Source organism: Chamaea fasciata, unplaced genomic scaffold, assembly GCF_029207755.1.
Source record: "Chamaea fasciata isolate MVZ Bird 193981 ecotype frontalis unplaced genomic scaffold, bChaFas1.0.hap1 SCAF_3, whole genome shotgun sequence".
Classification (NCBI taxonomy): Eukaryota; Metazoa; Chordata; class Aves; order Passeriformes; family Sylviidae; genus Chamaea; species Chamaea fasciata.
In genome coordinates, this window is record NW_027094088.1 from 110,508,145 (window position 1) to 110,535,303 (window position 27,159).

Here is a 27,159-nt window from a genome sequence, read left to right on the forward strand (position 1 = left end):
GATCCTGTGGTCCAACCTTTCTCGGAAAAATCATGGTCTAGTGAAGGCGGCTCACCACCCTATACAGCTGATTCTTAAAAATGTCTGAAGCTGGAGAATCCACCAAGAGGGAAACCTTGAATTTCAGTCATGCAGGCTTCCAAACAGATGCAGAAAACAGAGATGGAGAAAGAAGGAAACATTCACCAGAGCTCAAACCTTCTGATTTTTTTTTTTTCCAAAGCAGACAGGGAGGTGATTTGATTGGTCTGAACGTATCTGGAGGAGGAGGAAGAGTCAATGCCCAGAAAGTTACTGATGTCAAAGTGGAGGAAAGAACCAGATGCTCTCATGGGAATCTGGAGGTAGAGGCTGACAAGAGGAAATGGGAAAGTATTTGTGACAGAAAGAACAGGAATAAGACCCAACATCCAGGCACATGTTCAGGTAGTATTGGATGTGTCCAGCTCTTATACTGTCACAACTAGATGAATGTCTAGAATTTAGGTAAAAAGAAAACGTCAACACTAAGGCATCTAAGTGAAGACTAATGGCTTGTATCATGCAGGACATTAAAGTAAAAGATAAAAAAGATTTTTGCGGCCTTAAATTTTAAAAGTATGTGAATAAATGTTTAGATCTTCAAGATAGTTATTGCAACAACCCATCTTCAATAAAGCATCCCTGCTGCCACATCAATTTATAAACATTCATAGATTTAATTGTTTAGAATTTAAGACGTATGATAGCCTGAATTAACACAATTCTTTATAGTTTCAAGGCAAACTTCCAGGAACTCTGTTCCTCAATTAAGGCACCACTGTCATCTCTACATTTCAAGATTCATGAGCACCAACAGAAAAATTGGTAATTGATATGGGAGTCCAGCTAGTACTTGGGCATAGCTCTGACATCACAGTATCATGGAATGGGGTGGGTTAGAAGAGACCTTAAAGATGATCGTGTTCCACCCCCTGCCATGGGCAGGGACACCTTCCACTATCCCAGGTTGCTCCAAGCCCTGCCCAACCCAGCCTTGGACACTTCCAGGTATGGGGCAGCCACAGCTTCTCTGGGCAAGTCATGGAAACTTTATAACAGGTTTCAGCATGTTTAGTCATATTTCAGTCAATGGGGAACTTACTTAATAAGTGCATCAGTTGGATAAACTGCCTCCCTACACTTAAATCATCTGCTGCTGATACATCTGCTACTTACCTACTGTTGCCTTCTCCTGGGGACAGTAAAGCAGACTGAATCACCATTAAAGTGTCAACTGGAAAGCCAAGGCTGCTCTGAAGGTCTCCAGTCTGATGAGTGTTGATAATTGTTCTGGCCAAACTCTTCAGGCTGTCACTTGTCAACTCGTGTCTTGGATGTCCTGGCAGATCACCAAGCTCAATGATCAGCACCCTTGATGGACCAGCTCCACCAGGTGGATACAGAGCCCGGGCGCTCCCTGGTTGTGTCCCCTCCTCCTGTGGGCTGTATCTGCTCTGAAAGGCTGTGCAAAATGCCATGTTAGGGCAGTGATATCTCTTTTTGCTGGCATTGGCTGAGATTGCCTTCAAAGTGCTTTCACCTCCCAGCACATTATGGACTACTCTGACTTGGTCATGGCCAACCTTCAAGAAATCAGCAAATCGACGGGTTATGGTTGCCTCACCCTCTTCCCCAACAGCCTCAGTCAGAGTGAAAGCCACAAGAAGGGAAAGGCCAGCAACTATTTCCACAGGTTCCTTCTCATGGAGGAGAACATGGAGAATGTTGTCCTCAAAGCTGAAGTAATTGGCTCCTGCCCCTGCGTTCAGTGAAAAAGAAGATGGGATCGGAGAGACGTAATTCCCTTGGGCAAAAACACGAAGGCTGAGTGGTTCAGGGAAGAATATGGCCAGGGGCAGCCTTGTTGTGTTTTGGCCACTGAGGAGGTAGAGCCTGAAAGCCAGAGGTGCCAGGTCTGGGAAGCAAACCGTGGTGAGTTTGGTGGAGGGCAGTACAGAGAAGAAAGCAGAACGAGGCTCTGCAGGGTAACAAAAATAATGTGAGGTCTCATCAGTGAAGGTGTCCATAAAGCTGCCAGTCACTGTAACCACTGGGAACAGTCTCTGGCTGTCCACAGTGGAATCCAAGTTTTCTAAGATGACAAGTGCATGATCTGTCTGTTTGCAGAAGTAGCCTTGCACTGAGGGCTTGAAGAGGCACTTCCTGTCATCTCTGTAAATTCCTGGAAGAGAATAAAGGGAGATGGGGAAAAAATTAATTGTTTCAGACATCATCTCAAAAAAAGTTTTTAAATAGCTCTTTATTTTCCCATTCCAAATTTGAAGTCACTTTGTCAGTACTAAAATTTTACATACTTTAAAGGGAAGTCTGGACACTGAGGGATATTAAATAGGTAGAAACTGCATCGACCTCTAGATGCCCTGGAGTTGAAAATTGTTGAGGACTGAAAACAAATGACAGAGAAGCATCATGTACACCTCCCTTGTTCTTTGCAGATGTCAAACTACAGTATCCATTGAAAGAGCACACATGCAAGACAGACTTTTTGTCTGACCCAGCACTTTGTCCCCATGTCCTTGTGCCTTCTACACTTTTCCTGGTCCTGAGCCTGTAGCAGGGTGATGAATCAGGGCATGACTTCAGGTCTCTAGGAGGATAATTTAATCTTACAAAATCCTGTCTCATTCCACTCACAGAGACTGCATTTCAAACACAAAACACTAGAAAGAATCAGAACATCATTAATCTACTCCTGTAATGAACCACCTCATCAAGTTTTAGAGCTGGAAGAAACCACCAGATTCAGATACCTACAAATATAGGAGACCCTCACACGAGTTCCAAATGTCCAAACTCCCAGTGCAGTCAGTTGAGATCTGGAATTTTCATCATTTGCTCATAGGCAGGTGTCTAGATTTGTTTGGGATGTCCTGAGGTACCTGAGACAAGTGACACAGGGTCTACAGAAGACATATGCCCTGCAAGGGCACCCCACAGCACCAGAAATTACACTAAACACACATTTGTGTAACTGGAACACACCCAATTCCCCAGCCATCTATACAAAGCAGTTTAAAACCAATTAAATTCAGTCTAAAATACGTATGTTTAGTCATCTGGATTGCACTTTACAATCCTAGAATTTTATTGACCAGAAGTGGTATCCTGTCACTTAAACACACTGCAGAGTGTGACCTGGACTTCTTTTGGTAGCTACAACATCTGTAGGTGTAAGACACAATGAATGGGAGTGCAAAAGCCACTTTAGATAACACTTTTTTCTTTCATTGAATGTAACAGGTGAAGATGGTTACACATATCATATTTAGGATTTCCCACTAAATTCCTTCCCAAGTGCCTCTGCAGACAAGTCAAGAGGATCCTTTTATGGAAGGCTCTAGAGAGAAGAGATGTAATCCACACAGCGTTCTGAGTTAGAATCATAGACTCACAGAATGGTTTGGGTTCAAAGGTTGAAACCTTAAGTATAATCTAGTTCCAAACCTCCTGAAAAGGAACACCTTTCACTAGACCAGGTTGCTCAAAGCCATGTTTTACCTGTCCTTGAACACTTCTAGGGATGGGGAATCCACAGCTTCTCTGGGCAACCTGTCCCTCAACATCCTCACAGTAAAGAATTCTTAGCAATATCAAATTTAACCCTAAACTACCCCTGTTTGATGCCATTCTCCCTTGTGCTGCCACTCCATGCCTTTGTTAAAAGTTCTGAAAGGTGCTACAACTTTACAGTGCTCCATCTGACCAAGTACAGGTCTCTGCTTTAAGATGAGAGAAATTGTGCCTCAGGCTGTAACAATGAGATCACCACTGATTATAAAGAGAGATTAAAAGTAAATGAGTTCAGATACAGGGACCAAAAGCATAAACATTTCTGCCTGGAGCATCTTAGGAAAAGATGTGTGTTTCTGTTTTGCCTTCCTCTCTTCAAAATAAAATCCAAGGAGGAATTTGCTGCTGTAGCCAGCTAGAATTCTCCTTCTCTCACCCAGCCTGCTCCTTCCTTAGTCAGCTGTGCTCATAAATGTTTTGGGGAAAGCATGGCCAATGTCCAAACTAACTCTGTGCCCTTCATTCAGCACTTGGGGATGTGTATTCAGTTCACATAAAAATAAGGGACAGCAACATCCTTGGGAGTCACAAACTTCTGCATGAGTAAGAGGATATTGGGGCACCAGGACGTCCCTTATCAAGGACACATTACGTGAAATTTTCTGCTAGAAAAATGTAGCAGACTCCTAAAAAACAAATTATCTGTAAGAAGTGTTGGATGGGACTCTCAGCAACATGGTGCACAGGAAGGTGTCCCTTCCCATGGGAGGAGTGTTGGAACTGGATGATCTTTAAGGTTGCTTCCAACCCAAGCCATTCTATGATTTCATTAAATAATTCTGGGCTCTGCCTTTAGTTACATCTCAAAGCCTGGATCCTCTGGGTTCTCACCTATCATGTATTTCCAGGGGAATCATCATGTGCAGCCCGTGGTCTGTGAACATTCTTCAGAATGAGCTCTCCCTCTGCACGTCACCGAGGGAAGCACTGGAATTACATAAATGTCGAGCTTTGCCCAGGGAGGATGTCCAAGTGAGATGGGATCTGTACAAATCCCCCTATTTTTAGACACCAGTTTAAAAATTTGCTTCCTTTTTCTTGCTTTTCCCTGGGTTATTTTTGTTTTTTGGGTTTTTTTGGGGGTTTTGTTTGTTTGTTTGTGGTTTTTTTGCTTTTCAGTATAAGAATTTTGCTGTAGTATTTTGCTGTCGGTGTGTGCTGGAGGCAAAAAGAGAGTGAGGAACAACTCTGTTCAGAACAGAAGTGGAAATTCTGTGCTCAGAGACATTGGAATTGTCCCGGAGCACTGGGAGGACGTGCTGTGCTGCCAGCAGCCTACCCGCAAAGGCTGACACATCTCATCCACGGCTCTCCTGGAAACACCCCATCTCCCCCTGGTGACATTTCTCATGTCTACAAATGGGATTTGATGATATTTCATGATTTCTCAGAACTTTCCTTAGTCCTGCCTGCCTTACAAAGGGGGCTGGCTTGATTCCTTGCATACACTCACACCCATGCACACACACGCATCATTGCATGTCTCCTTCCAAATGGCCTTATCTGCCAGTCACAATTTCTGCAGCCTGCAATTTCGATCACTTTTAAATGAAACCCATGCTGGCCTTAGTAATCATAATGTCATTTACAATTTACCACAAAACACGTTTATTCGGTTAGTAGCACATTGGAGAAAGAGAACTCCATATGAACTCGCCACTGAAGCCCTAATCTGATTATTTCCTCATGAAAATCCAAGCAGGGGTGCTTGTAAGAGGGGTCTGAGAGGAGAAGAAAAAAAAGTGAGTCCTGGCCACAGCTGACTCTGATAATCAATGAGAACAGATAAGTGACGCGGCGTGTCACGGCCAGCAGCTAATCTGCCCCAGGGCTTTCTTCTAAAAAAGGCCAGAGTGGACAGGACTTAATAAATGCTGAGTGACCACTGAATATTGAGCTGACATGTGCTATTTACATTGGTGATGAACAATAGCAGTGATAAATTCCAGAAGCATCCCCCTGCAATAGGTGAATTGGATTACACAGGTTCTATTTGTATGTGTTTGTACACACATTCACACACACACATACACACGTGTGTGAGAGGGAGGAAAAAAAGGGGACAAAAGAGTCAACCACAGTCCTTAGAAATGTGTGGGAAAGAAGGAGAAGATATTCACATACTGTTGAACTTCCCTCTGGGATCTTGTGTACCCAGGCAGAGGAAGGAGACATGTGTGCTTTGGGCTCGTGAATTCACCTGTTTTTCCTGCTCCTCACAAAAAGAGAGAGAAATTATATGTGGAATGTGTGTGTGTTCACCCTCTGCAGACAATTCCTCCACCTCAGCGAGCAGACGTTGCTTTCTGCAGGTCCCACCCATCATCGAGGCAAATTTGTTATTTATTTATATACATAAACACACCAGCACATACATCTAGATGAGATTTTAGCACTCAGGTTGCTTCTAGGGCTCCTGACAAATATTAAGTTTGTGTCAATATTTGTCCCTCCTGTCGTGAAATGAGGATTTTCCACCTCATTTCACATTTGAAAAGAATAATGTGCCGAGGGGGCCCTCTTTGCTTAGGAAAAAAAAACTCCACCACTACCACCATCACCACATCATATCCTTTATTTAGAAAAATGGAGAGAGGTGGAAGGAGAGAAGAGCATTTTTTAAAATAGATGTTTTGACTTAAAGGCACATAGAGTCCTTTACAAGTCTCCTGCCTTTTCCCTTGTTCCCCAATGCCAAATAAATAAAATAAAATAAATTCTACATTTAAAATTGAATGAAATACATCAACATTAATGATTTTCCCCTTCAGGTTAACACCACCATTTGCTTCAATAATTTTTACCCATTTCGTGATAGATTCCACAATTCATGGTACAAAGAAAAGTAGAGTCTCTTTCTGACTAAAACAAAAGGCAATGTCAGTTTTTTATCAAAATAAAATAAATCTCCCACAATTTTCTTTCCATCTGACTGGATTTGCCCGTCAGTTATTTCTAATTTAACTACAATTATAGCTACAAAAATATAAAAAACAAGGAGGGGGAGGGAGGGGGAGGGGAGAGATAAATGGGACACTGTTTAGAAATTGCGATTCATTGGCCTTGGGCTGGCCAGCACATTTCTTTGCTGAGGGGGAAATATTCATCAGCATTAACTGTTCCTTTTGACCTGCTGACATTCAAATGGGAAATAAAGGGGGAAAAAGAAAGGGCCCAGGAATGGCACCTTGGAAATCCAGATGAGGTAAATTATTCAGAGTTCAGTCGCAGAGGAAGGCACAGTGGTACAAATGTTTCTCATGTATTTGTGTGCAAATGTGCTGGGTTTGGTTCAGGCAGAGTTAATTTCCTTCACAGGAGCTGTTTTGGACTGTGTTTTGGATTTGTGCTGAAAATGGTGTTAATAGCACAGAGATGTTTTCATTATTGCTGAGCAGGACCTGCACGGAGCCAAGGCCTTTTCTGCTTCTCATCCCACCAGTGAATGGGCTGGGGCTGCACAAGGATTTGGGAGGGGACACAGCCAGGACAGCTGATTCCAGGTGACCTAAGGATACCCCAGACCATGTGGGGCCATGCTTAGCATCTAAAGCTGGGGAGAAGGAAGGGGGAGGACATTTGGAGTGATGGCATTTGTCCTCCCAAGTCACTGTTACCTGTGGTGGAGTCCCACCTGCCCACAGGAAGTGGTGAATAAATTATTTGTTTTGCTTTGCTTGCTTACACAACTTTTACCCCCCGCTGTTTAAAGGTCTTTATCTCAACCCCCAAGTTTTCTCCCTTTTACCCTTCCAGTTCTCTCCCCCACCCCATCAGGGCTGAGTGAGTGAGGAGCTGTGTGAGGTTTAGTTGCCAGCTGGGGTTGAACCATGGGAACACACACACACACACACACACACACACACATAAATATGTACTCATGGCAGGGATCATGTAAATAAAAATACAGTGACTGCTTTAGGCTGTTAATTCTTTCTTTTAAAGAAAATTATTTTGGAAGGAAATGAGTCTCATAACATCACTCTGTGTGGGGGTTTTATGCTCTCCTGTTTATCATTCTTCTATAAAAAACTTTTGACACTCCCCCCCAGCCAGTTTTAGCCACATTTGTGGGCTCAAACATACTATGTCCCTTCAAGGTTTGTAAAAGTAGGTGCCCAAGTAGAGAAAAGACATTTCCTGGTGCTTTCTTTGAAGGAAGGTGGGTAGTGAAACTCTTCTTACACATCCTGAGATTGTATTCACCGCTCCCTTTCACATGCAAATCCAAAGAAAAACGGGTGTACTACATGAGATATATGCTCTTGCATTCATTGTGTGCATGCTTTAATATGGCCACAAACATTGCAACTATTTATTCTCTGTAAAATCAAGTGTTATTTGCCTCTTTCATACAGTTATACTTTTTTACATTTGCATCAACCCTTCAGAGTACCCCATGCCTGAGAGGGAAGGCACATGTTACAGATGACAATATATCTGTCCCAGTCATGAACAAAAAATTACAGTTTTCCAGATCCCAGAGAATATAATAATAACTCATTCTTGACCTCAAAGCATCAGTGCACAAGCAAAGTCTTAAGAAGAGAGATCAGCAACTCTATGAGGTCAGAATGTTCTCCAACAGGGATTGAAAAGAGTATGGGAACAAAGCATGCATATAGCAATGTTTACTCAAAATGCTCCTCAAGCTTTCCATGATTTACAGGTCAGAAACCTCTTGAGTCAGACAGATCATTCTTAGACTTTGAATTTTAGAGAAAACACCAAACCTGTCTCACAAACTCACAAAAAGTCTGGGAGGAGAATAACCCAGCCAGGACAAAATATCTCGAGCCCTCTCAGAGGAGGTGGGTCAGTAAATTTGGAAGGGCCCTTCAGTCAGGTTGACCAGACCAGGCTGGATAAAAGGGTTTTCCTCGTAATTCCACAAATCTGCACTGCAAGGTGCCACACTTGGAAACACCTGTGTCCAGACGACTCAGCTGAAACTGAGCTGCCAGAGCATTTTATCCATCAAAACTTATAAAATAAACAGTGTCAAGTCAAGTAGCCCTGAGGCCAGCTGGCATGGCTCTTCCATAGGATTAAAGTCACAGACCCTCCAGAAGACAGTGATCACCTCCAAACTGCATTTTTGAACTGGGTTCTGACTCATGTTAATTTTTGGAAAAGCAGCCAGGTGTTATTTAGGACACTGATGTGTTTGCTGGGACAAAAATGGGCTTGGAGCTGTACTCTTGATGCAATAGGAAGCTCCAGTGTCCATACCCCAGTGCTGCTTGACTGGCTAGAGGCCCATTCCTGCTACTGTCAGCACTGGCCCAGAGCAGCTTGTCCATAAATTTACTAAACTTAATCAGAAAGACACAATTGGGAAGGATTTTTATCTGCATTCTGATTAATGATTTGGGAACTTTGGTCATTTTAGTGATTCTAACAACACAAAGGTCCCCGTAATGCTTATTTCAGGAACAAATCCAATGCAGTGACAAAAGCGTTACCAGATATTTTATTGTGCGTGAAGACAAAAAATGGTGAACAGCCCAGACCAGAGCTTTTAGATGAACTTATGAAGCAGGTAAGAAAACTAACTATTCTCACAAACCTCTTGAAGTACTAACCCCCATCCAAAAAGTCAACTCTGTGTGAGATGGGTCCTGTCTCTCAAGAAAGGCAAATAAAAATGAAAAAAGTACCATCTTTTAGTCCCTATTATTTCACCTTTGAAAAACATGCTCTTCCGCAAGTATCAGTTTTTTCTCTAGTCGCTACCAAAGCTTTTCCCATTTTCTTTCCCTTGAAGATAATCCTGGTTTCCTTTAGGTGTTTTTAAGAGGATTTTTCTCTTCTCCTGACCAGCAACCTCACTGACTGAAGCTTTAGTCACACCAATACCTGTGGCTCAACATAAAGGTGAGGGTCAGCAAACAGCAGAGCTTTTGCTGACATAATTCCAGTCACCATCTCTCTAGTCTAGGAATGATAAAGTTACCACCACCACCACCACCACCTGAAAGCAGAACATCAATTTTGTCAGATGCCAGACCTAGAAATGAATGTGGCTGTGCCATGCACTGCTCTGAGCTGTGGATATAATGAGTTTTGAATGGGAAGTCCCGGACACAATAAATCTGTGCCATATGTGACCATTTCCTGTGTCAGTTCCTTTCTCATAACCAGTGGAGGCTTTGCCCTCCCCCTCACTTTCCCTTTCATGACCCCACACCAGGGCTCTGAAATCTTTCAGGGTTGCTTTTGGGCCCCAGGCCTTTCCACAGCAGTTGCATAAATAAATGAGTTTGACAGCAAACATCATAAGGGTTACGGTAATTTGTGCTCCACACAAGTGCTTGTGCTACGCGCTGGAGAAACAAGGGAGAAAAGAGCTTGTTTTGTTACCACAAACAAAAGTATGTTCTCTGACAAGTGGTGAAAGAATTAGTCAAATAAACTTGAACTCTTTGCAGACCATTGCTGTTACGGACAGGGAAGTTCTCAGCTTCGCTTTCCCTCCTTCGCCTGCAGTCACTGCAAAGACAAATCATCCTTTTCTTCTGCAAAAATAAAGTTAGGGCATAAAATGAACTGCCTCAAAATAAAATTTTCAGAGAACTCCGCTTTACTGCTATTATTATTATCATTTCTTCCCAATGAGAACAGTTCTTTGGTCCTGGGAACTGACTCACAAAGAGACTGAGTGATTTTCCATTAGAAGAAGGCTAAAAGGAAAATGCCAAATACCTGCAGTTCCTGGAAATATTTGGGTTAGAAATATGCTTTAAAATGACAATAATTTCTTTAAGAAAAAGGTTGAGAGGGCAGAACAGAGGCTTTTATTTATCCTATTTTCTCCCTTTTTCATTGACAAACAAAACATTTCGACTAAAAACCAAACTTTTACAAAGTTTTTAACTTTCCCTGAGAAATCATAATATTTTTGGTCCGTGTGCATTTTTTTTTCTGCAAAACTATATTATTAAAACCCCTTTTTTCCCCAGCAATGCCGTTTAAAAAGAAACATATTTCATATATCCCAGTTTCAACCCAGAAAGACAGCAGACATTTCAGTTAGTATAGTAAAAGGCATAATTAGTTTCTAGAAGTTATATAACAATTGTTAGGAAGGAAGGTTGGCTTCCCATGTCCAATGTAGAGAGGAAAAAAATAAATGTATTAGTATTTTAACCAGGGAGGCTCAGGCTGGAAATTAGAAGACCATCTTTCTAGTAAATATATATATATATATATATATATATATATATATGTATATATATGTATATATATGTATATATATATAAGTAACAAGAGCTTGAAACCAACTAATTAGGAAGCTGGTAGAACTAATACAAGTGAGGGTTTTAGCAAGTTATATTAATTTCTTTTGGGAATATTGTAATTACAGATATCACATTGGAGTCTTTCTTTCTTTCTTTCTTTCTTTCTTTCTTTCTTTCTTTCTTTCTTTCTTTCTTTCTTTCTTTCTTTCTTTCTTTCTTTCTTTCTTTCTTTCTTTCTTTCTTTCTTTCTTTCTTTCTTTCTTTCTTTCTTTCTTTCTTTCTTTCTTTCTTTCTTTCTTTCTTTCTTTCTTTCCCCATCTAAGTTATAGAAAAATGTTACAATCTTACTTGCACCTGCCTTGGCTGAAGGTTCAGCCCAAGAGCCTGTGTTCATAACAGAAAGGTTCACAAGCACAAGAATCCCTGTGACATTATTAGGGTGATTTTCAGCAATATTAGTCCTGTATGGGCTGTGGATTTGAAGCTTAAAGCAGAAGGATTTCATTATGGCTACAGACAGCTATATTACTCCATGACATATTTATGACAATGAACAGTAATGGGAGGTGAGTATTTTAAGCCTTGGAAGTTGAAATTAATCTGAGAGCATGGTGCAGAATCTGAACACCTATGAAAACATATTGAAGAGCTAAAATTTGAGACACAAAGGCTACAGTCATTATCTGAGCACATAGAAGGGATTCATCACATTAATTCTGGCTGCCTAAATGTTAAGCATCCAGTCTAAGCTAATTGTCTGGTCTAAGCTGTTCATGCAGACAATAATCATTAGAGAGGGGGAGATGAGAGACTTTTAGAAGATCATTCATTCCTGCTTTTCTTTGGATGGATTGTACCACTTCTGAAGGTATCTGTCTCTGCTGGCTATGTGTGGAACGTCGACACATATGTTGGACTGGAGGCCTGTCTTTAGAATCAGAGAATCACCAGATCATTAAGTATGGAAAAGATCTCCAAGATCATCAAGTCTAACCTTTGACCAATCACCACCTTGTCATTAAACCATAGCACTAAGTGCCGGCTCCACTGGGTAAAATGAGCCCAAGCACTAATGATGTTGCTAATGAGGCTTGTGGAACAGCCAGGCCAATTCATGTTCATGTTCTGAAATAAGAGGGAAATGACAGGTCTGTACATGCTTCTAAGGAATCATCTTCTCCAGTTTTGAATGACAGGAAAGAGAGAAAGGATGGACATGAAGTCACTACCATCAATCTAAAAATTAGAAAGAAAGCTCCCCTTTCCCTGACAGAGATACAAACAAGCTACAAACAAATTTTTGAGGAAGGCCCTGAAAAAGACCAAACTCTGCATTTGGCTTTTGTAGCTCTGATGACCAAGCCATGGCATCCAGGTCCTCTCCCACATGTGCAAGGTGCAGTCACCCGGAAAGCCAAGGCTCTATCTGCTCCTGAACAGTGCAGCTCACACAGGAAACAGAGGGGCCCTCAGCAAAATACCTTGGAAAGCCCAAAATTAGAGAACTTACCCAAAAAGCATGGAGCAAATAGAACAAGACCCAAAAAAATTATTTCTACCCTCTGGAACCAACACATTTGCGGGAACAGAAGCACACTGGTTACAAACACTACTTCTGAAATACGAAATGTGTCTGTTGGCATAATCCTAAAATATCATGCCTCCAATGAATCTTGGAGAAAAAAATATAGGTCAGAAGAGATTTCAGATGTCATATATTTCAAACTTCTAGTCAGAGCAAGGGTAACTACAAAGTTAGGTCAGGCTTCTGAGGGCTTTATCACAAATCATAGCATATCTACATTTAATGCATTTAAGTTTCATAGAACAAAACTCCCAGGTTAGAGTACATGGAGAGGAGCTGCCAGAGTTGAAAATTACTTGGAGAAGATCTGTGATCGCAATGACATTTTCATTCAGAACTTCAGATGCTTTCAAGATGGTTTGAAGAAGCTTTGAGGGTTGATTTTTCAAATAGTTGTTATATGTGGTTATTTTAGGTAGACCAAGATCTGTTCCTTATCCCATCCCAAGCCTTCTGGACAGCTCCAACAGGAAAGGAGTATGTTTGTAGGTGGAACATCTCTTGTACTTTACCAGACATTGTTCTTCATGTTCATATGAAGTTGAATGGACAGAGTCACACTGGTCCTGGTTGTGTGGTGTGATGCCCATGGAGAAAAATATAAAGGTAGTGCTGGAGCACTGAAAACACCCACCAGTCCTGATTGTCCTGCTCTAAATAGTGAGGATCACTTCCTTTATATTTTATTTCAGACTCACTAGTGAGCTGTTTGAAATTTCAGACAGGCCTTGGAGTTATTTTGGCCAGGGAGTATATTTAAAACTCATTGTGCCTAATGTTGTCTTTCTACAATTGAGAAGTAATCACGAAAGACGTAAAAATAAATAGACAAGTGAGAGGCAAAATGAAATATGAAGTGGCTAGAAAGTAGTCTGCTCTCTAATGTATTTTTTCAGCTTATTATTGTAAAAGCCCAGAGCAAAAGAGTAGCTTTGAAGAGTCTTTTGTTAATAGTGGAAAGGTTGTCTTTATATTTTTAAAAAACTTTTTTATTTATTAACCATGCTGCACAAGGTACTTCCATAAGTGATGGCCAAGTTTCAGGTTTCAGGGACTTGTTTAGTCTGAAAACATCCCAAGCTGCAATGGGAAGCAGAAAAGAGAAGTGACAGCCCATTGTATGGTGTTAGAAGGAAGTAAAAGCGAAGCCCATTTGTTCTCTGCTTTTCCCTGTAATTTCTGGTGGTTGAGCTTGCAGAGGTTTGGATGTCCCTGTTTGGATGGTTTAAATGCATTCCCAGCAGGCCACTTCCTCAGGTGGTCTAGCTGATGACAGCATGAGGCCAATGTAAAACAGCTGATGTCTTGACCCTATGTGACAATAAAATTATAGAGCTGCATTCCTACACCGGGCAATCCTCCAGATCACTGTGAAAAATAGAAAATAAATGTTATTGAGGGCACTTATCTTGTGCTCAAGCTCTAAAGTATGGCAGTCAATAACATTTTTGAGACTCTTGGTGTTGGGGGACTATGTGTTTATTTATCATTGCCCTCATTATGGGGCTAAGTATGAAAATATTCAATTTCTTCAAAACCTCATCAAAGCTGTCAGGTGAGAAAATATTATTTGTGCACAGGAAACCAGAGAGGTGCATTAGGCAGATTTTCTTCTTTGAGAGTTTTTAGTGTTTTAACACCAGGGGAAAAAAAAGGAAAAAAAGAACACGGATACTGTGTTAGGATAGGCAGAAAGGCGGAACAGGATTCTCCAAGGCTCAGGCACCCTGCTGGAATTTAAAGGACGCCTTTCATGTATAATAATTTACATTACCTAACTTTTATGAAGAGAATTATCAGCATAGACAATTTTGTTTTGTTTATTTTTGTTATAACACCTGCATTGCTGGACATACCCATCAGACAAGCCCAAGCACGATTTTTACTTGTTTATTCCATGGCATCAATAATATCAGAGCACATTTAATTTTCTGGACACACCAGTTGGAAAGCTCAGCTTAAAAGCACTCGGCAGGAACCTCCACAAGCATTTTTGCTGGTTTGGGCCATCAGGGAGTGTCTCTCATGCCATGAAGAGCCAAGATGTTTTGGAGAGCCTTCAAAGAGCCCATCTGGCAGGGTTTGTTCAGTTTCCACAAGTCTCCTGTGGCAGTCACAGGGAACAGCAGGCTGAAGTCTTGTAGATTGTGTTTGTTACCCACTAGGATGGAAAGGCTCATTCCAGAGTCAGAGTACACAAAGTACTCAGAGCTAAGCACCAAGACTAATCCAGCAGGTAGAAAACTGCTGCAAGCCATTTCCAAACCTATATTGCCTTATCAAGACAATCTGGGCTACAACCACTCTCCATGAAAGCCACAGAAATTCCGTTTACATGTAATTCCCCTTCCCAACCCAAATCCTGCCCAAAAGGGTGGTATTTTATGTCAAGCACGTGTTGTCAGTTGTCAAAAACAGATTCACATTTTCTTGTACATTGTGTTTCCCTGGGGTCCCAAAATGGTAAATAATGATGGCAGCACTACAGTCAGTAACCTGGACATCCAGCCAGAAGGATGTGCTGTGGAAAGCATCCCTGTGCTGCCAAGAACATTGGGGAAAGGAGGAATATACAAAAATCTTGTTGGTTTTTTTTTTCCTTTCACTCTCCACATCTCACATGGAGCAGAAGCTCAGACAGAGAGGCCTCAGAAGTAAAGGTCTGAATTTAATAAAGCTGTCTAGGGGGAGGGAGGCAGGGAAGAGAAGATCATGGAGATAAGAGAGGGAGAGAAAGGAAGGCAGGAAAAGAAAGGACATTACAGCTGGCTGGTGATTGCTGTGCCCTTTCAGACTCAAATGGGCGGAAGTGAAATATTTGTTTAAGAGGCAGGACTCCAGGTCATTATGGAAAGAATGGGGAAAAAAAAAAAAAAGAATATTTTATGGTTTGGACATATATTTCCATGCCACTGTAATGAGGATAGGCCAAAGGCAAGGGAAGACAAGGATAATAGCAAGATGCTACAAGGTAATTAATAGGACTGCTGGATTTCATCACAATTTTGGGGATTATTGAAATGACCCTTTAAATTCAGTGCAGCCACACTTACAGTATGCAAGAAGTTAGACCCCTGTTTAGGAAAATAACTTCTTCCAAAGTAACAATTCCACAGATTAGGAACACCAGAGGATCTCTTTGCTTCCCCACTTCTGCAACCTTTCTCCTGTTTCACCTTGAAGAATAAAAATAATTGAGGGGAGCAGGGAGGAGGAGGAAACTCATCTCATCCCCACTGACACAGCTCTCTCCATCAAGGTACTAAGTTGACTTCCTTAAAGAAAATTTAGCAAATGCACTGCCAAAGCTCCAATCTAGAGATATTTTTTTTTCTTTCCCACAAGATTCTGTTTGTTAGAAAAACAAAAACAAAAACACCAAAAAAAAAAAAAAAAGACACCAGAGGGAAAATAAATGCAGATACATTTTTAATGCATGCATTTAATTTTCAGAACATGGTGGGCACTTCAGTGCCGGGTGCTGGAACTGCAAGGGAGAATTTATCTAATCAGTCCTCTGTGTCCCTGCTTCATTGACATAATGTGGTCCTGCCAATTAAAGCACTCGAATCTCTGCCTTTTCCTTCTCTTTCATACTAAAATTATTGATGTGCTTTGTACAATGTGTAATTGCCATTATTGTGTATGTGCCTGGAGCATGTGCAGAGCTGAAATTGAAATAAATAAGCAAACAAAAATCATACGATAGCGAGCCTCTGATGGTATGGTGGGGGGTGGTGCTGTGGTATCACAAGCTGAAAATAGGATTTCATACGGCTGTGACTGGTTTTGATAGAGTGATATTTGATAAGACTGGAAGAAAGGCTGCTGTGATCCTCCAGCCTGACCTCTTCTTTTCATACAGCACAGACCCCCAGTAAACACCCAAATCAAAGTACCTCTTCTAGCATCCCAGGTCTGAGCCTCACCATCCAGGGATTTCACCAGAGCAGCCCTTATTTTCATCACCTGAGGATCTTGCCCAGTATCACACATTCCCTTTTGCTCCATCTCTTTCTCTCCCTCTCATGGACACGCAGTAGATTCCTTCTTTACATTTAATTTATGCAAGCAAGGCACAGAATAGATTTCAGTAATGCCAATTAGATACGCACTAATTTCTTCTCTGTGAAATAGCAGTAAGTAATTAATCAGAATTTTGATCACAACTCAGTTGGCAATTCTAATTGCACTTGTCGTTTCCACAGCAAATACAGAATCATTATCTTTTTCGCCAAGTCCTCTCTTCCTAATCATCCAGGGGTGCTAGAAGCAAAACATTTCCAAGAACTAGATATTGTCTCTATCAACCAGCAGCCTTAATACCTTTGGACTGAGGGTTAGTGGATTCAATCCATGGCTGTGTTTTATTTCAAGCTTCATCATAATTTTAAAGAGAATAGCTGGTGGCAGGCTGGCTGCTTGCCTGGGGGAGGGGGGGATTCTGCCTCATGAAATTACGAGGAAGGATAAAAGCTAGCAGCTCACTCCATTAAAAACCTTCTGGGAGAGCACTGAAGACACCTGACCTTTGCACGAGAGCATCCCAGGGACATATGGACGTTGGTCAGGGCTGTGCCATCAAAGCCCACACGGCATCTCGGAGGCACCACACCCACGTCTCACCTCCAGGCACCACCAGGCACCCTGGGAGCAGACAGGATGATCAGGGCAGATCAATGCCGCACGTTTCACCAAAACAGGGCTTCCAGGATTGCGAAGAGATTATCCTGATGGTTTGTGCAAACTGACAGCATCAGTCTGGAGAGAGAGGGGGTTGAGATTATCTGCCTGGATGGTGCTATGGCCAGGGGTCTGTGGAGATAGGATTCTCCTTTGCTGTGCTCCAAAAAGCTGTCAGTGAGATCCTCCTCAGATGGCTTAGAGGAAGGAAGAGAGCAGGAAGAGAAAGGGAGATTTACCTATTAGGAGCTGAGCCCTACAGAGACCTACACCAGACCCAAACTCCAATTACAGCATGGCAATTCACCTCCTCCTCCTGCTGGAAAAAAGGGTTTCCAAGGACCTGACAGCTACAGTCCAGTTTAGTAATCAGATTCTTTACATAATTCAAGCCCAGGTAGTTAATATTTTCCCAGGTAATCCCAAATCATACACAGTAAGTTTGGGAACAACCACTAAAATTCAGATCTCAATTCTGTCAACTAAATAACAAGTGAAAAAACATTTAAGAGAAGTAGAAAGGAACTCTATACAAGAAACGTCTGCATAGAACATGCTGTGAACCAGGATAGTTCTGGCTCTACCCTTAGATACAATTTGAGCAAGCAGCACCAATGAAAATTGCCAATTTGAAGGCTGTCCAAGCACCTCCTGTACTCTCCCGTTTTTTCTCCTCCCTGCTCTAAGCAGCAGGAACCACTGAAAGAGCCAGAAGGCATCACTCAGCCCTTTTCTTCCTCAGGGTTTATTTTGACAATGTTCTTGCTTTTATTCCATGTTTGAGAGATCAATAAGAAAGATTTGAGGGGAACAGTAACCTGTCAGTTCTTCTACTCACAGAGACCAAACTTCTCTCACAGAAGGGGAATAACTCTCAACATTAGTGATTCCAATGTGGACTGAAGAGGGTCAGAACACCTCAGAACTCAGCTATGATTGTGGAAGACAGGAACAATGTCTGAGATCTGGTGGGCTGAATTTCTTTCATAAAGCACAGAAAAAAAAAAAAAAAAAAAAAAAAAAAAAACAACAAAAAAACACAGAATAAACATCTGAAATGCCACAGAGACTTTTCTTTGTCCAGGATTGGGGTAGACGTGCCATGTTAAACATACTGTCCATGATGAAAAGTCTCAAAAGTTTGAATCATATGTTTTCCACCTTCTATGGACACAGATATTTTTCATTAGTCTTTAAAAGAGGTACACTGAAACTATGTCTACATTTATGAAGGTTTATGCCTTGGACCTAGTACTCCATCACAAATATTTTACATTCCTAGAACAATGTTCGGCATGTTTTTTTGTCTAGGTCAGCTCGCACTGACCAAAACTATGTCTAGGAACTGTCTGAGGCTTAATGTGATTTGTGACCATCCCAATTTGAATGCAACCAATCTGGTCTGGAGCAAAAGGGATTTTTAATGATTATCTAAATGGCCACACTAAGAGTTGGCCATGGGCAGGAATACCTTCCACTAGGCCAAGCTGTTCAAAACCCCATCCAACCTGACCTTGAACACTTCCAAGGATGAGGATATGTCCAATTTCAAGTCACTCAGGAGCATGGGAGGCACTGATAGAGCTAAAAATTAAGTTACCAGCATCAGATTTTTGTTTACCAGCTCTCCACACTCAAACAAAGTCAGCAATAACTTTGCTGACTATCTAAATATAGATGAGATACCCTAAAAAGGCAAAAAAGAACAAAAACTATTTTGAAAAACCTAACACATAACCTGCACAAGAGAAAAGATGACTTTTAATTCACCATAGTCAGAGTTGCTTAATCACCTCAGAGTTGGAAAATGAAAAAGAAACAGCAGCTCTTGGAACCTGAGCATCTTTGAAGACTGAGTAAACCCACACAACACGGATTTATGAAGACAGCAGATCACATCCCAGATTAGTTACAGCAGCCAAAAGGGAAAAATAAGATCTTTAAAACCAGAGGCAGTGGGATACAATCAGACTAGTGCAAAAAAATCAGCTTCAACACAGATATTTCAGTGATGGATGGTCCTGAAGAGACATTCTGGCTACATCCTCACCACTAAATTAAATGGGCCCAGGAGTATTCCCAGACACCGAGGCCAACTGACATGATCTGGTTGCATTCATCTTCTAAACTATCTCAGCTTCAAAAATAGGATGCATTCATCCACCAGACCAGTTGGGAATGTTCCTTGGCACACACAAACTTCCAAACTGACCCAAGAACTTAAGAACTGTTTGGGAGAGTATTACTTGGCCAGGACTAAAGCATGTGGGGGGCTGTGGTAAACATTTCTGCAAAGCAGTGGATTGCATCTTTGTGTCATTTTATTCATCTTAACATGGACATCAGCCCCGTCCAGCTGAACCTCTGCCCCTGGAGAGTCCTTCTGTGCCCATAATTTTACCTGCAAAATTTAATAGAGGGCAGAGACCACACCAGTCAGAGAGAGGCATCCCAAGCCTAAGGAAACAGACAGAGAAACCTGCAGCTCAGATTATTTCTGTGCCTGTTTGAGAGAAGAGTTCACACCCAAGGGAAAAGACCAAGTAGATGTTGTGTGAAATATTTGGCCTTCTTTTGTCATTGTTGAAGGTTGCTGAACATCATCACTCTTTGGAAGTTCAGAGTCACACAATGGTTTGGTTTGCAGGGACCTTCAAATATTGTCAAGTTCCAGCCCCCTGCCATGGTCAGGGACAACTTCCATAAGACCACTGACATTTTCTTGTACTAGAAAAATATTTAAAATGAAAAAAAAAAAACAAAAAAAACCCCAAGTATTTACGGTTATTATTAAAATCACTACTAATGGGGCAGGAAACCAAGTTGTTGGTGTGTGCCTTCTGTTTATTGCAAGAGCAGGCTTTGAACTTGAATGGAAGAGAAGGAAGGGACAACTTAGTCACCTCCTGGCTGTTATTTCCCTGCTGGAAATAGGCAACAGATTGACAACAGCTGAGGAGAAACCTGCCTACCCACTGCAACCTTAATTAATACAAGGAGGATGGGTTTGGGAAGACTGGAGTCACCCCAGGAACAAACCTGGGAATGATTTCCTGTCTTTACTCAGCTTGTGTCTCTGTAGGTTGATGCAGCTTGACTGAACTCTGGTCTTCAACAGTCAGTCTCAATCTATGAGTTCAGGGAGGTTCTGGCCACATTTGACTGTGGGAAATAGTCTGATGTTTTTGGTGGTGCCACCAAATCAGCTCACCACACATGGACATCTCTCTAATCCAAATGCTCTGGCAAACAGTGGATGAAAAATTTGTCCCTAAAAAATATGTCACAATGGCAAAAAAGCTTTGTAAACCCTCTTTCAGACACACTGAGCAAATGCAAGAGAAATAGTGGGAATAGGTGAGGAGTGGCTACACCACCAGAGGTTTTGTGAGAGAACTCCCTTTGCTCTGAGCACAGGTTCAGAGACACACAGGGCTGACCCACAGTACACTCCATCAGTGCCAAGAGTCAGAAGCACAGGCTGGGGCTGTGTGTAATTGTAAATGTGTGTAAATATACCCACACAGAGTAGAGTAGGATAACAGGAACGTGAGGTCAGGCTCCTCAGGAGGACCCCAAGCAGGTCCAGTGTCATGGACACCAGCTCAGCCAATAACATCTGTGCACAGCACACAGGGAAAAGGACAAAAACACATCACAGACTCGTAGAATCATAGAACTGTTGAATCATGGAGTCATGGAATCATAGACTCATAGAATCCTAGAATCATAAAATCATAGACTCATAGAATCATAGAACTGTTCAGATCAGAAAAGACCTCCAGGATCATCAGGTATAACCTTCAACCCAACACCACCATGCCCAGTAAACCATAACATGGACCACCTCCCACCCAAGGTGGAGGCAAAGATGAGGAAAGAGGCAGACACTGCTGCTCAGTCAGTGACCTGCCCTCAGCAAGGACCAGGGATGTATTTTGCCTCTTTGTTTCCACCTCCCTTCCTATTTTGAGGTGATTTTTTCTTTTGTGAACAGGAATCCATTGCGCATTCACAACAGAGAAGGGTGAAATTATTGAGGCTTCTCATTTGAGACTTTCTTCACATCTCCTGTCCATGGTGCTCATGCCAGTGTTTGGATTTTCTATGGCAAGTTGCCTAGAATAGGCTCATTATTACTCTTTGTCAGGTGACTTGAGAGCAATGCACACACCTGAAAAGTGAGTCGAGTGTTGAGCTGATGCCTCCTGGCCTCAAGGCATGGGGACATGCAGGGGCACAGCCAGCACCAGGCTGGGTGAGTCCAGAGCACGGTGCCATTACAAATAGCAATTTGCCTAGAGGTCCATCCAGTTGAATTAGAAAACAAACCTCCATTAATTAACTTGACTTAAGAGGAGGCTGATGCAGGGCAATGTGACCTTTTCTCTATGTCACATGCCACACGGATTTTAGTTTCCCTCTGATGCTTTGTCACTGCCAGTCCTTGTTTTTTAGATCACTGGATTGCAGGCGGGTGATGGTGACCAAAAGGATTGTGGCAGCAGGAAGAGACAGCTCCACTATTCCATGATCTGTACACCAAAGGCAGCAGAATCCTATTATGCATCTACTATATTATCTTGCAATCTAAATATATATATATAAAATTTTATTTCAGGTATTACAAACACATAACATGCCATGTGTACATTCACTTAAAATACACATTTAAGGTGTGTATTTAAGGTTAAGATTAACTTTTTTTTTTTTTTACAGAAAAACTAAGAGTGGTATTGGTTTCACAAAAATGCAGAATATCATTGCTTAATATTGTTCAATTTTTGCATAAATGTGTTGGCAATAGAAGGAGCCTAATGTACTTTTCACCAATCAGCTCAATGCATTGCTAAAATAGCCCAATCTACCTAAAATTTAATACTGAATCAGCCCAGGGATTGGAGGGAAAGTGATAACAGTAAAATCATGGAGTCACAGGCTGGTTTGGGTGGGGAGGGACCTTAAAGATGATTTTATTTCAACCCCCTACCATGGGCAGGGATACCTTCCACTGGTTGCTCCAAGCCCCATCCAACCTGGTCTGGAACACTTCCAGGGATGGGGCAGCCACAGCTTCTCTGGGCAGCCTGTGCCAGGGCCTCACCTCCCTCTCAGAAAAGAATTTCGTACTAACATCTAATCTAAACCTCCCCCATTTCAATCAGAAAGAAGTGAGTCTCTCTTCCAGATCTCACCAGAAAATCCAACGTTAATGCCTTCCTCAGGAGGTCATGATTTTGCAGTACTTCATTTTCACCAGCAAAATTATGATGGAGTCTTACAAAACCAATTAAGAGAACATCCCCATCCCCATGGGAAATAGTCTCCATGCAATGCTTTCTCCTAGGTCTGGCTTTTTATCTAGTTTATACATTTGTGTGTTTTGACGTGTCTGAGCCTAAGCTTGACTCCTTCAGCTGAGAGAAATCAACACCTTACACAAGAAATTAAGGTATCTCGGTAACCAGTTTTAGGGAGAGAGAGATTATTTCAGGCAGGCAAGGTGAATCTTTTGAGTTTACCCTGAATGTCTCTTTGGAAAAAAAAAGCTAGTGTAACCCTACGTATCATATTGAGAATACATCTACAGCTTCTCCTTGGCACAGTGCAAGACCTGACCCACAGCCCACAGGAGCAATAAACCAGGAATTTTTTGCCAGGTCCTAGAAATAAGGCAAAACCAGTTTTCAGAGCACTCTGAGCCTCAGTTTGCTTGAAATCTTTGCAGACCATGAAGGACCCATGGACCTGTAGTGACCTCAGGTGTTTCTACTCTGCCATGGTCTACCTGTGTGGTCTCTGTGAGGTGAAAGGTGGATGGATCTGGGAGATCACTGAGTCCTGAGTTTCTCCACAGACTATTCTTTGAGACTTGTGTCAACACAGACATTGAGATCAGAGGTGCAGGGTTTCGTACTCTGACTTAGAGAAATTTTTTTGACCGCACTGTTGAAAAAGAAAATACAAGGGAAAAACACTCCTCGAATTCCACTGGATAACATTGGCAAGGAAAGGCATGTTGATGTTATACCCACACACAGCTAATGTAGAGCAAAAAACCTCAGAATGGCTTAAAAAATACTCTTCTGTGTCCCAGTAAATTATTGTGGCTTAAAGTATTGAAGGTTGGTTTGGAAACTTCTCTTGACAAAATCTAAGCTTTTATCTCAGTGAAAACACTCCCATCTTACTAAACAAACACGATTTGATCAGCAGTGGACCTCAGAAAATCCTCTCACATCTCATTATCCCACAGTTTATATTAGGGCTTTTATAGCTTGATTCCTAATTCAACCACAGGATCAGCTCTGCTCCCCACTGCCTCAGTGCTGATATATTTTTTCTGTAACATGAAGAGCAGAGCAAAAGAGTAGAACATGCTTTCATGACAACAAGTTAATTTTTGGTTTAACCTCCAGTGCTTGCCATTGCAGCCATTCATACTCTGGTTGGTTAAATAGCAACACCAACTAAACAAGGAATAAACCTTTACTCAATCAAAAAGCCTCCTGAAGGTGCTGACTGCATCATTTCCTGCAACATGAAGGGTTCTTTTGTCATTCCTGTTGGCAAGATGCCCTTTCCATGTGAAGATGGACTCTGTTGGACCTATTTACCAAGGAACGCCTGTGAAAAGTCATCTGAAACTGAATTATGAGGATTTTCACCCTGAGAGCACAGGAGGATGGAGAGGAAAACCCTCTGTTGGTTTGAATTTTTTTCTCTTTTTAATTCCCTTCCTCTCCAAACTCCAGCCTCAGCCTCTCAAAGAAAGACACCAGAAAGAAGACGCTTTGCTCTATGAAAAACCTTCAGCACATCTGAATCCCACTGCATCAATATTATTTCCCTAAGCAGCTCCCAAACTGTGAACATAAAAGCATACAAATTCAACACCCTCAAAATAAGAAGAATAAGATAATAACCCTGGACAATGAGAAATTGCACAAGTTCACTTTCCATGTCAGTATGCATTTCCCTTTAAGAATTTCCATTTCCCTTTAAGCAATTCTATTATTCACACATAGCATTTCTAATCATTCTTTCAAGTGTTTCTATGTAACTTATCAGGGTTTAATGAATGCCAGAATAAGCACTAGAGGGAAAATCCACATAACTGGACACTAACCCAAAGGTTTTAACAAGACCTCTACATTTTTCTCTTTTTAATATAATCTTTATTCAAGCACTTGCTGCTTTGATCAGAAGTATGGCTTTTTTATTGGTATTATTATTGACTTTTTCCCACCCACCCTCTTCCCTAGAACACCATCCCATAACTTGTGAGCCTTCCAGGGCTGCAGTGAGGAGTTATTAGTTACAAAGGGCTTCTTTGAAAACAACATCTACATAAAATCAGTAAAAGTTAATAAACAAACTTCTATACTGCTTTCTACTGAATGGGGACCCACACTCACTTTACAGACAGCAGCAAAAAAACCAAAAAAAAACCAGAAAACATCCAAACCCTGAATATGTTAAGAGAACACAAGTGACTTGTTCATTTTGCAATAATACATGGAGGTACTCGCTATCAATCTGAATTCCTAAGGATCACCTTGTGCCCAGAAGTTGTCACTCACACATATTCTGGGACACTTTGCCACTGCAGGTTTGAATGGCTAAAAGATTGGGTGAGACAGGATACATAAACAAATAGTACAGGAATTTGTTCTACCTTCAGGTCAAACTATCCTGAATTAATGCCTGCTTTGGAAAACAGGGGGTATGAGAAAAGAAATCAGCCTATAAATGCTGATTATTCTTCCCAAAGCAACCACTGCCTCCAACATTACACTAAAAACATGCTAAAATTTGAATCTGATTTTTTAAACCATTCCTGGGGTTCTTTAGGATATCTGTCTGCAGGACACTGTTGAAGTCAGCCCTGCACTTGTATTTCATCTCTGACTGGTTCGGGGTTCTTTTTTTTTGGAGGGCTCTTCAGGCATACATAGAGTCAGAGATTTTTCCAGAGAGACTCAGCCTTTCCAAGAGCAAGGGATAATTTTTGTTATGTGTGGTCACTGACATGCACTGGACTTCCTTCTTCCTCCAGACACAAATTTGAAGGGCTGAGGAAGTTTGCACCCTTGGAGTCAGGAGAGGGAAAGGAGAAAGCAAATTTCCCTCCATGCACAAGGATCCAAAGCAGCCACTTGAAGCTGGTTGCACAGGCAGCTGGGCAGAATAATTTCTCTAAAGCGGATTTAGATGTCTTACCCTGTGGTTTCAAAGAGTAAGGGGGACATCATATCATTTTCCTGCAACGAAAAAATGATTTCAACTGGTTCTACTTACAGGTCTAAAAAAATTATAATAACTTTTAGGGAAATGTAATAACAGCCATCCAGTATCAAAAGGAGGATTAGGAGAAGTACTTTTTACAAGAGCATATAGAGATAGGACCAGGGGAAATGTCTCTAAGATGAAGAAGAGTAGACTTAGATTAGATATCTGGAAGAAAACGTTTATTTAGAGGCTGGTGAGACTCTGGCACAAGCTGTCCAGAGAAGCAGTGGCTGCCCCATCCCTGGAAGTGTCCAAGGCCAGGTTGAATGGGGCTTGGAGCAACCTGGGATAGTGGCAGGTGTCCCTGCCCATGGCAGGGTTTGGAACTGGGTGATCTTTAAAGTCTCTTTTAACCCAGATCATTATTCAAAAAACTGGAAAGGTTCTCAACAAGTGGCACAGCCTGTTCCTCCATCCCATAACACAGACAGGTTAAGGCAGCTTCATTCCTGACACATCCTGCTGTTGCTTTATCTCTCAGCTCCCTCTCCAGAGATTAAAAGAAAGCAGTCGTGTCCATCTCCTAAGGCACAGAGACAGCCCAGCTTTGCTCCAGTGTGAGCTGTGCTTTTAATTATGGTCAATCCTCATAGCGAGACATGGACAGAAAATTTAATTAATTTATCACGAGTTGCATCAAGAGGTCCAAGAAGATTCAAGGACTCCCACAGCTATTAGGGAAAATTTTGCCAAGTATTTTCTCCAACTATTTATCCAATAGAGTTGTATCTTCTATTCCTTTCATATTTATTTTTTTGGTGCAACTTTGAAACTACTTGGTGCTTTTGATCAGCTCATTCTACAATCTGTCTGAGGAACAGTTTCTTCACTGAAAAGGTGGTCAGGCATTGCAACAGGATGGCCAGGGAGTGGTGGAATCACCATCCTTGAAAGTGTTCAGTGTTTGGGATGTGGTCAAGTGGTGGGGTTGGCAGCGCTGGTTGGACTCAATGAACTTAGAGGACTTTTCCAACCTAAAGGATTCTGTGATTCTGTCAGTTCCATGGAGGACAATAAAATACTGCTTTTTCAATATGGACTTTATAGGGATGTAACTTCATTTTCAGTCCAGTAACTGTTGCATCCTGGTGAGCACGGGAAGCAAACAATGAGGCAGGCTTACCGAGGTTTTGCAATGTGCTTATTAATTTCAGAAAAACCACCGCAGGAACAAAGTTTATTAGTGAGTAGGAGGATGTTTCATGAACAGAGCCCAACTGAAAATAATCGGCTCCCTTTAATTAATTACATACAGTTTTATTGCATAACTGATGGTTTTAAACCTTGGCCAATTAGCTTGTCAAACACAGAAGTTAAATTCTATATTGGTCTCTTAAGAAAGAGCTATGCCAAAGTTTTAATTCAAGTTGCCTTATCCAAGTAACCAGAAGAATAGGGCCTTTTGAAACTAGAATTATTGGGCACTTACCCAGATTTGGAAAAAAAGAATAGGAAGATAAGTGCCAAAAAAAAAAAAAAAAAAAAAAAAGCTAGAACATGAAAGTCCAATATATTGCACAGGTCCCTGACTTCCATTGTGGGGCAAATTGAAGTTGCAAGGTTACCTGCCTTGACAACCTATTTTCTAAGACATGATGAGGTGCTGTTGTCAATTTAGCATGCTTACAACAAAGAAAAAAAAAAAAGAAAGAAAAAAAAAACCCACACCTTTTCATTGAAAAGTTCTTCAAAAGCATCTTATGGTGCTGTGGTAGCTGCCTCACTGGTTGTGTGTCTCTTCTCCCA

At 41.5% G+C, this 27,159-nt stretch overlaps 1 protein-coding gene across 1 annotated transcript in view; it reads right to left on the minus strand.

The window, feature by feature from the left end:
• The window catches only part of PKHD1 (PKHD1 ciliary IPT domain containing fibrocystin/polyductin), a 237,385-nt gene that overhangs the window by 26,383 nt on the left and 183,843 nt on the right, over positions 1–27,159 (minus strand). The window contains exon 60 of the mRNA XM_066180094.1: positions 1,198–2,203. Within this exon, the coding sequence (XP_066036191.1) occupies positions 1,198–2,203 (1,006 nt within the window). The remainder of the gene's footprint in view (positions 1–1,197; positions 2,204–27,159) is intronic.